The sequence below is a fragment of the Montipora foliosa genome, unplaced genomic scaffold (assembly GCF_036669935.1).
Source record: "Montipora foliosa isolate CH-2021 unplaced genomic scaffold, ASM3666993v2 scaffold_432, whole genome shotgun sequence".
In the NCBI taxonomy this organism is placed as follows: Eukaryota; Metazoa; Cnidaria; class Anthozoa; order Scleractinia; family Acroporidae; genus Montipora; species Montipora foliosa.
Window position 1 is genome coordinate 55,001 of NW_027179737.1, and position 15,000 is coordinate 70,000.

Below are 15,000 nucleotides of genomic sequence, written 5' to 3' on the forward strand. Positions count from 1 at the left end.
CAAAGAAAATAATTTACATAATATCGCATAAGAATTACGTAAAAAAAAAAAAAAACTTTCCTTGAGTGGATTAATCGGTTCCTTTGATGCACCGTGATCTAAATGATATTGGATCAGTGATCCTTTTTCGGATCATCCCAAAGGAACGCACCCTGAATCTACCGTCAGCTAGATAAGCCTTGTAAAATAAGAACGCACTTGTCACGTTCTCCTGTCCAGGAACATCACTGATATAATTAGTTACTGAGATGTTTGGTGGAAATTCTGCTTTGACAAATTCCCATGGGCACACGAAGCGAAAGTGATGAGACCACAACGCCAGGATTCTATTTATCTGGGACATGCGAGGACTACTTCCTGGCCAGCCATATTTAATCTATTTTTATTAATTTATTATTATTTTTCTTTAAGATTGCGCGTCCTTCCATTTGGTCAGTTTAAAATCGAAGTGCAGAGCATTACACAAATCACAACACCTTTATTGTAAGAAATAGACAATAATGCCATAAAAGACAGCAATCTAAGGGGGAATACTCTGGGCCTTTGCAAGAAAGCAACTCGAATCAAGCATTTCTGGTAAGCGCTGATTTCAACAATACGAACCCACAATTATAAAATATACCTACATAATTATATTGAAGCTCGTTTCAACTTTTTGTCATTCTTTCTTCACTTTCTATCTCTTGGGGGTGCTGGAATGGCGCAGTGGTGAGAGCACTCGCCTCCCACCAATATGACCTGGGTTCGATTCCCAAACTTAACGTCATATGTCAGTTGTTTGTTGACTCTCTATTCTGCACCGGGAGGTTTTCTCCGGGTACTCAAGCTTCCCCTCTTCTCAAAAAAAAAAAACTGACTCGATTTGCGTTAATTGTTAATTTCAGTTTACAGTGTCCCCAATTAGTCTCCCAGTGCTAGGACTAGACACGTAATAAAGTTCCTCTCTTTCATACGCACCAATAAGCTGTTTCACAATGCACAAGGACGGATTGAAATAATGTCATTTGTACGGAAAAAGCAAGGTTACGATGTGCATAACAGGAAACTACACAGCAAATCCCTTCCACGAAAGACTCATCGCAATTGAGTCGTTTCAATCAAAAGTCGACGGAAAACGAACCCGCAAAATGGCATTTCTTGAAATCAGCATCAGGCAAGCGTGTCTAATACATCGGCAAAGTCATTTAATCGTGGGCGCTTTGCTGGATCCTCGGAGGTTAGTTTCTTTGCCATATTCAGTGAAAGCGCTGATTCAGAGGGTAATAAATTTAAAACTTTCAATGCAATCTTTCCGAAAGAAAAGACATCAGACGCCTTACTCTGTTGCCCTTTTCCACTAATAATTTCTGGCGCGATGTGGGGGTATGACCGTCGGTACTCTTCTTGTGCGAAAATTGACAAGTCCATCACACGTTTGGGGTTGGAAATATGTCGCGCTTTCCCAAAATCAATGACGACAGGATTCCATTCTTTTTCACGTTTTTCTAGGACAACGTTGTTCGATTTAAGGTCGTTATGAATGACACCGGCGTCATGCATGTGGTTAAGGGCTTTGATGACATTTTTTAGAATTTCATGCCAAGAAGTCTTATCAAATTTTTTTCTTTTGATCTCCTTATATAAAGTAGTGCAGGAGTCACTCTCGCCATGGAACTGAGTTATCAGCCTTAGCGGCATAGATTTCGTGATAACCCCAAACAGTAAAGGGAGACCCCGGTGGTCACCAAGAAGACCGATCATCTGCGCTTCTCTAACAACGTCCTTTTTGATTTCATCCGGTGACCTTGATTTTCGAAGCCTAAATTCTTTCACGGCTACTGGGATCCCTCTGTAGTACGCCAAGTAACATGCGCCAAACGAACCGCATCCCAAAAATTTCGTTGATTTGGCAACCTCAGAGGGATTAATTTCTTTCATTGGAACAGATGTTGGGGTGCGGGACTCCCTTAATTTTGTGCTCTTGGATTTTGACGAAACATCCACGGCAACCTGGTTTTTCCTTGGCACACAACGTTTGGCCGGATCTGACTCAGCAGCAAACTCTGCTCCTGTTTCGGGTAATTCGGCTGCAATAACAACCTTGGGTCTAACTTCTGGCTCGAAACTACGTTCTATGGCCTCCTTGAGATGTTTGGCTTTGGCTTTCTTTTTCCTCCAACGTTTCCTTGCTTCAATCCGAATCCCTTTAAGTTTTTCTCTGTCTTTAATATTCTTCCGCTTGTTTCTTGCCATTATCTTTGCCTTCAAAGAACAGAAAAAATGAAACCAAATGGAGACGATTACGCAAGATAAGATGCCAGAGTTGAGATTTCCAGATTTCGTTGTTTGCACGAAACAAACGCCATGGATTTACCATTGGGAAAGGTGAAAGGGGCACTTGACAAAAAATGTCAAGTTACAATAGAGAAAAACGAAAATGTTTCATAACTACTGAATGAAACAAAGAACGCGACATAAAGATTTATTTTAACTGCTTAAAACAAGCCGATTGTAGACAATAACCCCACACCACTTGAATTGTACGATCTTCAAATCCGTTTCATAGCGATGTCTTGCCAAGCCTTTATATACCAAAGTCATCTCGGGAGTCAGCTGTGGCTGATCGAAAAATTAAAAATCCGGTTAAGCTTCCCGAAGATTTTGATGGCAAACAACCATTCAAAGAATATTTAATGCAATTTCAGCCCTGTGCGATCGATAATGACACATTTCTTACAACAAGACAAATGGTAATTTGGCGACAGCACTGAATAATGCTACACTTCTTTATACAAAGACGTTCCAAATGTTTATTTATTTACTTATTTTTTTTTGCAATGGCTACAAATCTGAAAAATCAAAGGAAAGAAAAAGATACAGATGAACTTAGATTCTACCCAAAAATTGTTGAATAATGCTAAGTTATTTTAGTAAAGGACTGATTTTATATTCTGCCTTCAGATAACAATAGCTCGAATGAACTGACTACCCAAGAAAGACAGAATAACTCAATAATAATAATAATAATAATAATAATAATAATAATAATCATTTGCTATTACTGAGGATTGGTTTTATATTCTGCCTTCAGATAACAACAGCTCGAATGAACTGACTACCCAAGAAAGACAGAATAACTTAATATTATTTTTCGTACATAAAAGCACTGATTTTATATCCTGTCTTCAGATAACAACAGCTCGAATGAACTGACTATATACCCAAGAAAGACAGAATAACTTAATGTTATATATTTTTTTAAGTACTGAGGATTGATTTTATAATCTGCCTTCAGATAACAACAACTCAAATGAACTGACTACCCAAGAAAGACAGAATAACTTAATAATTGTTTTTGTTTGTTTGTTTGTTTGTTTGTTTTTATGAGTTTATATTCTGCCTTCAGATAACAACTGACTACCCAAGAAAGACAGAATAATTTAACATTATTTTTCTTAGATAAAACCAGTGATTAGGACCTGTTTTACCCACTATTTTCTTGTGCCACTTTGAGGGGAAATGGGTAAAAAATGTGAAGGACTGTCCATCCATTTGGTTCAGATATGTAGATGGCACTTTCACCATGTTTGACAGTAAAACCGGTGCTGAAAGATTTCCACATTACCTTAACAATAGGCATGCCAATATTAAGTTAACTATGGTGGTTGTGGAAAATCAAGAAATTCCGTTTTTAAATGTTCTTGTCAAACACAATCAAAAAAACACTTTCTCAACAACGGTCTACAGAAAGAAAACTTTTACGTGTCTCTTCACAAAATGGGACTCATTTACACCCAGGAAGTATAAAATTCATTTGATTCGCGCACTTACCAACCGCTGTTTACGCATTTGTTCAAAATCCTCTTTGTTACAGTCTACTCTCAAATTAAAAAGCTATTACTCCTAGACGGTTAAACGGAAGGAATTATCTGTTACCACATGAAGGATGTCCTAAAAAAATATCAGAATCATTCCACAGTTCCAAAAAGAGATGCAACCCTTGTTTTACCCGATTTAGGTTTTCCAAATCAAATTATTACACGCTCTCCCAACTCCTGCATTAGTAAGTTATATGGTTTCGTTTACCTAAATCCCGCCGCCGCACACGGCGAGGAAAGAGCTGAGCAAGCTGCCTCACGTTTCCTCACGTGCGCGGGGAAATTTTGGTAAGAAATTCGCCTCGCGAGGCCGTGAGGATAAAATCAAACATGATTGATATTTTTGGCTTCGCGAGGCAAGTTCCTCACTATGTGCGGTCATCGTGAGAATCGGGCTGAGCTTGGTTTAATCAAGTATCTAATCAAAATACATGGCATACTCACGTGACTTCAGCTGTTCATCATGTTGTCGGAGTCACGTGAAAATGCCATGTATTTTTGTTGGATGCTTGATTGACCGAGCTTAGCTCGATTCTCACGATGGCCGCACACAACGAAGAATTTGCCTCGCGAGGCCAAAAATATCAGACATGTTTGAGTTTATCCTCACAGCCTCTTGAGGCGAATTTCTCACCAAAACTTCCCCGCACACGTGGGAAAATGCAAAACTAAGCAAGGTACAGATTTTGTTAGCCTGCTTTATGCAAAGCAAATACTAATGCAAAATTAAATAAATATTGATACACAGTTTTTAGGGAGAGCAGAATGAAGTTTGTAGGTAGTGTCGATTGAGAAGAAAAAATTGCCATCAGCAACAAAAGGTGCGACGTGAAAACAACATAAAGTTTGTGCCACGAATATAAAAAGTTACCATCAGCGAAAAACATTTTGGGAGCTTTTTGCTACGTTCAATTTTCTATTGTACTTTTGGCTGCACAAGCAAGTCGGAATTCAAATCGATTTCAGCGGCCGCTTGTGATCAAGTTTCCTTGCGTGTTACTAACAACTCACGAAACAAAGGATACATCCGAGACACTTGGATTGATGGCAAGACAATGGGTTTTGCTTTTTCTTAGCTTGTTTGTTGTTGTTTTTTTCTTTCGAGTGTTATAAAGTTCGACAAGAAATGTGCAAATTCAACACGAAGATAACAATCGTTGACCGGCATTGTTTCTGCATGGTCAAAAATTCACTTTCCTAGACGAGGTTATTTATCACCAGGTAATTCCATCATTTTGAAATTAGAATCGGCTTGCCAATTTGGGGGCTAATATGTTGAAATTCAAGCACTCTTCTAACAGACCTCTTTATTTTCTTGATTTATGCACGCGATGCGGGCCTATTGCCACCATGGACTTACACTCTTCCACTCTTAGGCTGTTACACTCATACACACTTTCAACCTGGTGACATAGTGTGTAGTGCACTTACACTTACAGTGCACTACCCCAATAACGAAAGACGGACGTTTCTTGGTTGTTTAACCCTGAAAGCGAAGAACGATTAACATTCTTCCCTGTAGTATATTCAGTATAAATCATTGTAAACAAGACCCTTGACACAAGGTGATCAGGTGCACCTTTTTGTTTGCTTAGCAGGTGATCAGTTTCTTCATTTGACAGAATATCATTGCCTGATTTCAAGCCGAGGGGGACAAGGTACGAGTCTGCAAAGTATATGATAAACAACTATTGATCCATATAGTCAGAACGTGCATACCAAGCTTTACAAAATCCCCTAGTTGTGTGTTAATAGACCCAATATGAAGCGAGATACAACCATTTAAAGACATTAAAATTTACAAAGAAATGTATGGCCATCCAGACGCTGCGTCCGGTTTTGTAATTTTGACGTATTTAAATGACTGTATCTCAGTCAAAACTAGCCCGATAGGATTTTTGTAAATTTCACTGTGCTCTTTCTGACTTTGTGGATCAATAGTTGCTAATCTTACGATTAACAGGCTCGTACCTAGTCCCCTTCGGCTTGAAATCAGGAAATGACCTTTCCCTTGAATGATAGAAGTCAGAGACGGCAAAAAAAAAAAAATTAGTGCTTTTACGATCGATTGTCATTAATCTTTGGCTGAGAATTCGAAATTCAGAGTTTTATGCAAAAACTATGTTATTTTTTTTCTTCATCTGTCTTCTGGCTTGCCTTTTACTCTTAACTCCCGGCTTTTGCGTTCCTTTTTGGCCTGGCATAAGATAGTTTGAAAATAGGAGGAATTACAAAGCGGAAACAACATGGTCGGTCCTTCCTTAGTGTGTGGAATAAACGTGTGCTTTGTGCAACTGCAAGACATGCATCACATGGAAGAAAACGTCCATCAGAGCAATTTGCCGTTAGTTTCTTTTTTGTTTTTTTGTTTTTCTTTTTTTTTTTTCTTTTTTATTTTTGGTTTTACTCAAGAGCGCGTTTTCTTATAGCCAGCAAGCAGGCTTCACCATTGAAATGGCGCGCGGTCGAAATATAGCCCCCATAGTTCGACCGCGCGCCATTTTCAACAGAAGAGCCTGCTTGCAAGCTAGTTTTGCTATCTTTGAAGTGAATTTATTACCAAAGCTTAAAAAAAGTAAGAAACCTCAAAACTGGACAGGACATTACAAAATAATTCAACGTGTGAGCCAAAGGGCCGATGTGGGCGCGAACCCTGGGTGACCACTCAAGTAGTCTATATAACCACCCCCTCCCCCCCAACATGATATTAACTGGAACGCTGCAGTTCACTACCACCCAACCAAATGCCTTCTGTTTTTGTGTAACACATACCAAAGGAAACCCAGTTCACGCTCATACAGTGTCTAGTTTTTATTTATCCAATTATCTTAGCTCTAGCTACCGTGTCTCAAGTTGCTTTTTCAATTCCGGAATCAAGTAAGGAACGGGCTGTCTTTTCACATGACCATTTAGACTTAGTTACAGTAGTCGCTTAATTTCTTTTAATTCTTCTTCTTCTTATTATTATTATTAATTTATTTGTTTGTTTGTTTTTTTTTTTTGATAAAAGTGTCTCTGAATTATTTTTATCTATTTTCTCGAAACAGGAGCCAATGAGCTCCTGCTCGAAAAAAAAGACCCCGAAAACAAAGCAATATTTAAACAATAATATTTATTAACTCTCCATATGTGGTCCAACTGCAGCAACAATTACATTCGTCGGGTTACTGAGATATTCTCCAGTAGAAGACAGAATTATCCCATTTTTAACTTTGTAATACAAATGTCAATTCAAAGGCTTGGACAAGTGCCACCCTCTCTTAATGCCACCAGAATTGTCATGAACTCTTAGCAGACTTGATAGAAGCTGCTGCCTTTCTGAAAGCTGCGACATCTTCTCCTAAAACATTGTCCAAAACTTGCTAAAAAAATCCCCAAAACTGTTTCAAAAGTTGAAATTACGGTAACAAATTTATTTTTCTTTTGCATCAATACTTTTTTTTCGGTAGGTTGGTTTCTGTGGGCTTTCAAAGAAATTAAATATATGTGGCCCAAACATGTGGCTACAACAAAGTCATTCTTAATTATACAATTACTTTTCTCAGTCCATTGTTATCTACACAAGATAATTTAAAGCACTCATCCGAAAGACAGAGAATGACATTGTGCAAAATTTTGTGAAAAGAATGTTCCACAGCGCCAGTTTTCTTGTTTCCGGTGTTATTTCGCAGCGGAAACAACCGCCTCCGCCGCGTTCTATCTTTTTATTTTTTCGTGGGTTAAATTTAGTGAGCTTCATTCGTGGAAAACTGAGGTAAGGCAACTTGCAATGTCTCGTGTAACCATGAACTTTTTTAATTTTAGTGATGTTTATGCAAAATAGTTATATTGCGCAGTTCAAGGGCCCAAAAACTCAAGGAAACGATATTTAAACTCAGTGTTCCCATTTAATAATCCCTTATCAATTTTTTTTCGTTTTCAGAGAAACACAATCTGGTTCCGTCTTGTTGAAACTGGAGGGGCTCGACTTCGAAAAATACAACACCAGCAAAGGCACGCGAAGCGATGAATCGTCGTTCAAACCTGTGTTCTCATCGGGTTCTGGATGAGTGGATTAGTTTAGCGTTTAAATGGTGACCCAAATCGTTGAACTGTCTATGCCGTTATTTTATTATACGGAAGAGAAAACTGTTTCAACGCTTTCTCCGAAGCGTTAAACACTAACAGTTCTTAAAAAAAAACGATTTTGCAAAAGCGTTAAAAGCAAGCTAAGTTCAGAAAAACCAAAGGGAACATCGTTTATACGCTCAGCATTAGTGTTTAAAACGGTTTGAAACGAATACGAAACGTTAAACGGAAGCTAAGTTCAGAAAAAGTAACGGGAAAATCGTTTATACGCTTAGCATTAGTGTTTAAAACGGCTTGAAACGAATACGAAATGGTTTTAGCCGTTAAACGAAAAAACGTTAGTGTGTGGCCGCCTTGTTTTCATTCTTAGTCCAATGGAAATTATCATTCTTTTTGAGCATTGGGGTTTTCAAAATTGTAAATTACAAGTTTTCAGTTTTAGTAGACGACGATTTGCCGCTTTTTCAAATTGACTTATTAGTGCTCGTTTACTAACTCTTTCAAATTTACATCAAAAAAACATTTTTTTCTTTTTCCGCTGACGATTCAATTTGAAATTGGCTAAAGACTAGAACCCTTAAGAGGTTCAGTCTCGCACTATCTAACTGTATTGAACCCCCACTGAATGCTGCATCTTTCACGTTACGAACGTGTATGTTTAATGAGAAATCGCGCGCGCTTTAGGTGGGATTATAACAGTGACTTGGTCCTGAAAGATATTTTGGGACAGACGGATAGGGGTGCACAAAATAAACTATCCGCCATCTGCCGATGTGAAATTAAAATTGACAAAATCTACACTTTGACTTGACATTATGATCAAATGAATTATTGATATCTTTTTTCAACGAAGGGGTTATATTACTTTGCTGTTATTCTACAATTACGAATGCTCGTAAAGTCACCAAACAAATTCCGCTTTGCTTTGCCACGTTTTCGTTTCTTTGTTTTTCGTTTAAAAGTTTCTACCCGAGTCTTTGTTAGAAGTTTGCTTACACATACACTTGAAATGGTAGATTGTATTGCGTGATTCAGTCATCCAATAAAATGGAAGTTTATTGTTTTCGTGAAAATACACTGAGCCATTTTTGTCAGTCCAATGTTATCTACACAAGGTAATTTAAAGCACTCATCCGAAAGCCAGAAAATGACATTATGAAGAATTTGGTGAAAAGAATGTTCCACAACGCGTCTTCTTGTTTCCGGTGTTCTTTCACAGCGGAAACAAGTGCCTTCGCGTCGCAAAGGCATTTATCTTCTACCTTTTTTTTTTCGTGGGTTAAATTTGGTGAGCTTTATTCGTGCGAAACTGAGTTTGTGTTTATTTTGTAAGGCAACTTGCAATGTCTCGTGTAACCATGAACTTTTTTTTTAATTTCAGTAATGTTTATGCAAAATAATTATATTGTGCGGCGGCGCTTTGTTCCCTCGTAGTTCAAGGGCCTAAAAACTCAAGGAAACGATAGTTAAACTCAGTGTTCCCATTGAATAATCCCTTATCAAAATTTTTGGTTTTCAGAGAAACACAAACTGTTTCGGTCTTGTTGAAATTGGAGGGGCTCGACTTCGAAAAATACAACACCAGCAAAGGCACGCGAAGCGACGAATCGTCGTTCAAACCTGTGTTCTCATCGGGTTCTGGATGAGTGGATTTAGTTTAGCGTTTAAATGGTGATCCAAATCATTGAACTCTCTATGCCGTTATTTTATTATACGGAAGAGGAAACTGTTTCAACGCTTTCTACGAAGCGTTAAACGCTAACAGTTCTTTGAAAAAACGATTTTGCAAAAGCGTTAAACAGAAGCTAAGTTCAGAAAAACGAAAAGGAAAATCGTTTATACCCTTAGCATTAGTGTTTAACACGGTTTAAGACGAAAACGAAACGGCTTTCGCCGTTAAACGAAAAATCGTTAGTGTACGTTTTCCCTTTCCCGGTCACATATATATGTTTGTGTGTGTGTGGCCGCCTCGTTTTGATTTTCAGTCCATTGGAAATTATCATTTTTCTTAAGCCCTTGGGGTTTTCAAAGTTGTAAATTACAAGTTTTCAGTTTTAGTAGACGATAATATGCTGCTTCTTCAAATGGATTATTGGTGCTCGTTTGCCAACTCTTTCAAATTTACAACAACAACAAAATAAAAAATAAAAAATAATATCTTTGGTTAAATTTCCAACGGCGATCAACTGTCAACTGAAGCCCTCTAAAGTTCTCCTTTGGAAGTGCAATAAAGAAAGTGTAAAACATTACCTCATGCTTTTACTTCCTTGTAATGCAGAACGCCTCCTTAGTTTTAGTGCTTTCATGAATCAACTTGCGTTATGCAAAGTAGTCATTTGTTACTGGGTTGCCATTGGCAATCCAGTTAGTAAAATAATACCTTTTTTTTTTCTTTTCCGTGTCGGGAAAAGTCTTTCCTGACACTCCCTTGCTAAGTAGTATCTTTGTGGGTAGAGTTACGTGCGCGTATTTTTGGTGTGTTTCAGGGGGATCCGTTGTACACAGTAGAATATTTAATTTACCTGCAAGAGGTCGAAAGTCATCGTAACGCGAATAGCGTTTAAGTGGATCTTTAAACAAAATACACCCTTATGGAGCTCAAAAACGGAAAGTCCATTGTATAAACAAGACAGGCGGTGAAAAATAATATCTAGAATCTTAAAAGAGATGAGTAAGGGTCTAAAAGTAGCTCCAAAATTATTCTTACTTTTCGCGAAAAAGACTTATCGAAGGCAAGGATAACTGCCAAGGTTGCCTGTCCCATTAAAACTATCGAAAATTTACATATTCATTCACCCGTGTCGTGCGTTATTTCATTCTTTGTTGAAGCGTCCAGATCTGTTTCAACTTGTACCACCCTTTTAAGAACGATACTCTGTCCTTTTGCCAGAGAGAAAGTACGCAGTCCACAAGGCCGAGTGAAACTCGATGAACGGGGTATCATAATCCGACTGGAAAGAGGATAGTTCGAATTTGTATCCCGTTATGATAGAATATTTCTCATGAAAAGCGAAAAAAAATATTCTAACGAATTACTTTCCCTTTTTCACCATCCCAATAGTGCAGGCAGAATAGCTTCTTTAATGGTAGCGTTTCATAAGGGTTTGAAAGTTATTTGATAACACCCAATTTGCAAAGTATCTTTCATTTCGACAGTGGAGATGATGCTTGGTGAACAATCGATGCCTGAGTCAGTGATGGATCAGTGGTGAACAATCGCTGCAAAGAGCATGATCGAGACTCCCACGTTCATATCAACATTTTTGCGAATTTAATAATATCAAAATACAATTACATGGAAACGTTACAACTCACACGACAAAGGTTTTAGGCTCTTAAGAATATTAGTTTGAAGAAAGGATTGATGGCAAGTTATTAGTTAATTTTCTCTTTCCTGTGTTGGTTTACGTGTTTCGTAACTCCACACCTACATCTAATTTTACCCTTGATAGATTTCCACATTTTTTTTCTTTTTCCGCTGACGATTCAATGTGAAATCGGCTAAAAACTAGAACCCTTAAAGGGTTCAGTCTCGCACTATCTAACTGTATTGAACCCCCACTGAATGCTGTATCTTTCACGTTACAAACGCGTATGTTTAACGAGAACTCGCGCGCGCTTTAAGTGGGATTATAAGAGTGACTTGCGTTCCTAAAAGATATTTTGGAACAGACGGATAGGGGTGCACAAAATCAACTATCCGCCATCTGCCGATGTGAAATTAAAATTGACAAAATCTACACTTTGACTTGACATTATGATCAAATAAATTATTGATATCTTTTTTCAACGAAGGGGTTATATTACTTTGATGTTATTCTACTATTACGAATGCTCGTGAAGTGACCAAACAAGTTCTGCTTTGCTTTGCCCAAGTTTTTCTTTCTTTGTTTTTTGTTTGAAAGTTTCTTCCCGAGTCTTTGTGAAAAGTTCGCTCACACATACACTTGGAATAGTAGATGGGATTCCGTGATTCGTTAAAATGGTACGTATTTTATTGTTTTCGTGAAAATAAACTGAGCCACTTTTGTCAGTCCATTGTTATCTATACAAGGACGCATCCAAAAGCCAGAGAATGACATTATGAAGAATTGGTGAAAAGAATGTTCCACAATGGGTTTTCTTATTTCCGGTGTTCTTTCGCAGCGGAAACAACCGCTTTCGGGTCGGAAAAGCACCTATCTTCTACCAATTTTTTTTTTTCGTGGGTTAAATTTGGTGAGCTTCATTCGTGGAAAACTGAGCTTGTGGTTATTTTGGTAAGGCGACTTGCAATGCCTCGTGTAAACACGAACGTTTTTTAATTTCAGTGATGTTTATGAAAAATAATTATATTGCGTGGTGGGACTTTGTTCCCTCGTAGTTCAAGGGCCCAAAAACTCAAGGAAACGACATATTTAAACTCAGTCTTCACATTGAATAATCCCTGATCACAATTTTTGGTGTTAAAAATTGTTGACGGGCCTGTGCGACTCCTGCCATTCGCAAGCCTTTCTAAAATCTATGCCTTCAAAGTTTAGCTCTGACTAAGGTGTCTTTTAACGACTTTCATTTGCGATATGATAGTATGGGTGGCTCCTTAAATACTTCTCTAAGGTGCGGTTGGTTTTGAATAAGGTGCCATTTCCCCATAAACATGTTCTTGAGGTTAGGTAAAGCCGGGTGGTATTGTGTAAGAAAAGGCAATATTTTCTTTTGTGTGCTGTTGTCTTTGTTTTCAAGTGACCTCTCTCTATCCGTGAAGTTAACTGCTCATAGGATTTTTTCTGAAAATTTATTTGGGTATCCTCTATTCTTTAGACGTGTTCTGAAACTCGGCATGTTATTACGAAACGTCAAGATTGACGAATTTGTTCTTAGGAGGCGTAGCGCTTCTGCTTTTATGAATCCTTTCTTAACGCCTGGTGGATGACACGAAAAGAAATTGGTGTTTTGAAAGGTCTCTGTCCGTTTGTAATGTGTTTTCACATCAAGGGTGGATTTCCTATTGAATCTCTCGCCTTTGTACACTTTTGTGTCTAAGAATGTAATTTCTGAGTCTGAGATTTCAGCCGTAAATTTGATTGTATCGTGGTAGTTGTTTGCCCTTTGCACAAAATTTTCTATATTGTCTTCGGTTGTGTCCCATAGGCAGAAGACATCGTCAATGTATCTCTTCCAAACTAGCGGTTTAATTTTGCTGTTGCTGATAATGCCTTTTTCTATTTTCGCCATAAAAATATTGGCAAAAGCCACGGCCATTTTGGTTCCCATTGCCGTTCCGTGGGTTTGCAAATAATGTCGTCTATTGAATTGGAATGAATTCTCTTTTAGTATCAGGCAAAGCATTTGCCTCAATAACTTAAAAGGAATTGGTAAATGGTTTTGATAGAAGTCTCGTAAGCTTTGCATACAGTCGTGATCCCTTATTCTTGAGGTATATTTGTGTATAAGCTAGTTACATCCATTGAGGCAAGGATTGTGTTCTTTGACAGTTTTGTTTTCCCGATGAAGTTTATAAAGTCTGTTGAATCTTTCAGATAAGCTTCTTGTTTTTGCGCTATCGACTGTATGAGGCGGTCAACGAAGCATGAAATCCTTTCTGTAGGGCCGTCACACCCAGATATTAAGGAGCTTAAGCACGCGCGTTTTTGAGACGCGGACGGCAATCGGAAGAGAACACTTCGTGTGCCAGGACAGCGGTGTCTCCCAGATTTTTATACCAATCATCTCTAACGGAGAAAAGATACCTAGCAAGGTAAATGTGTTTGTGTGAAGACAAGTTAAAAGAGAAAACAGCTCACTTCCGGTTGCCGTCCGCGTCTCAAAAACTCGCGTGCTTCAGCTCCCTAATATTATGTCTGTCGGACACAACCGAAGACAATATAGAAAATTTTGTGCAAAGGGCAAACAACTACCACGATACAATCAAATTTACGGCTGAAATATCAGACTCAGAAATTACATTCTTAGACACGAAAGTGTACAAAGGCGAGAGAGATTAAATAGATAATCCACCCTTGATGTGAAAACACATTACAAACGGACAGAGACCTTTCAAAACACGAATTTCTTTTCGTGTCATCCACCAGGCGTTCAGAAAGGATTCGTAAAAGCAGAAGCGCTACGCCTCCTAAGAACAAATTCGTCAATCTTGACGTTTAGTAATAACAAGCCGAGTTTCAGAACACGTCTAAAGAATAGAGGATACCCAAATAAGTTTTCAGAAAAAATCCTATGTGCAGTTAACTTCACGGATAGAGAGAGGTCACTTGAAAACAAAGACAACAGCACACAAAAGAAAATATTGCCTTTTTCTACACAATACCACCCGGCTTTACCTAACCTCAAGAACATATTTATGGGGAAATGGCACCTTATTCAAAACCAACCGCACCTTAGAGAAGTATTTAAGGAGCCACCCATACTATCATATCGCAAAGGAAAGTCGTCAAAAGACACCTTAGTCAGAGCTAAACTTTGTAGGCATAGATTTTAGAATCGCTTGCGAATGGCAGGAGTCGCACAGGCCCGTCAACACTTTTTTAACGTTGAAAATTAAGCTAGTGAGTAAATGACCTCACTTTGTCCTAGATACAACTCTCTGAGGTCTAATCAGTCACGTTCTTACTTCTTAGGAGCAAATACCCGTTTCCTTTTGTCAATCTGGCTTTTTACATAATATTTCACCAGTCTTTCTGCTTAAGGGTACCACTTGCTGTAGAAATGCACTTTTCGCAATCAATTTTTCCTGGAACATGTCTCTGCCTTATCCAGTGGGAGAGATACTTAAATACAGCTTCCTTTTCATCTGTTGACCATTTTGTTTGAGTAGTGGGCTCTGCCGTTACGTTAATCCATGTTTTTAGATATGATCTCATGGTATGTGTTTGTAAAAGCCAAAAAGACCAAATAAAAATGAACCTCGCGGTTGGTAACGAAAAAAGAAACAGAGTAGTAAAATGGGTTTTTATGCTTTTAGCCTTCGTAGGAAGCGTTCCTGTTCGACAGAAGAGCTCCGAAACGATTTTCCGGAAACTGGCCGCTTGAAAGTTGGGGAAAGAGACTGAGGGAACGCTTGCAAGACCCTCTATTT

General features: G+C 38.3%; 1 protein-coding gene across 1 annotated transcript in view; it reads right to left on the reverse strand.

Annotated features, from left to right (window-relative positions):
• LOC137988858 (obscurin-like protein 1) overlaps nucleotides 1-10,216 on the reverse strand; it is a 42,001-nt gene extending 31,785 nt beyond the window's left edge. The window contains exon 1 of the mRNA XM_068834814.1: nucleotides 10,176-10,216. Coding sequence (XP_068690915.1) covers nucleotides 10,176-10,180 — 5 coding nt within the window. The 5' untranslated portion in view covers nucleotides 10,181-10,216. The remainder of the gene's footprint in view (nucleotides 1-10,175) is intronic.
• Between the last annotated feature and the right edge of the window lie 4,784 nt (nucleotides 10,217-15,000).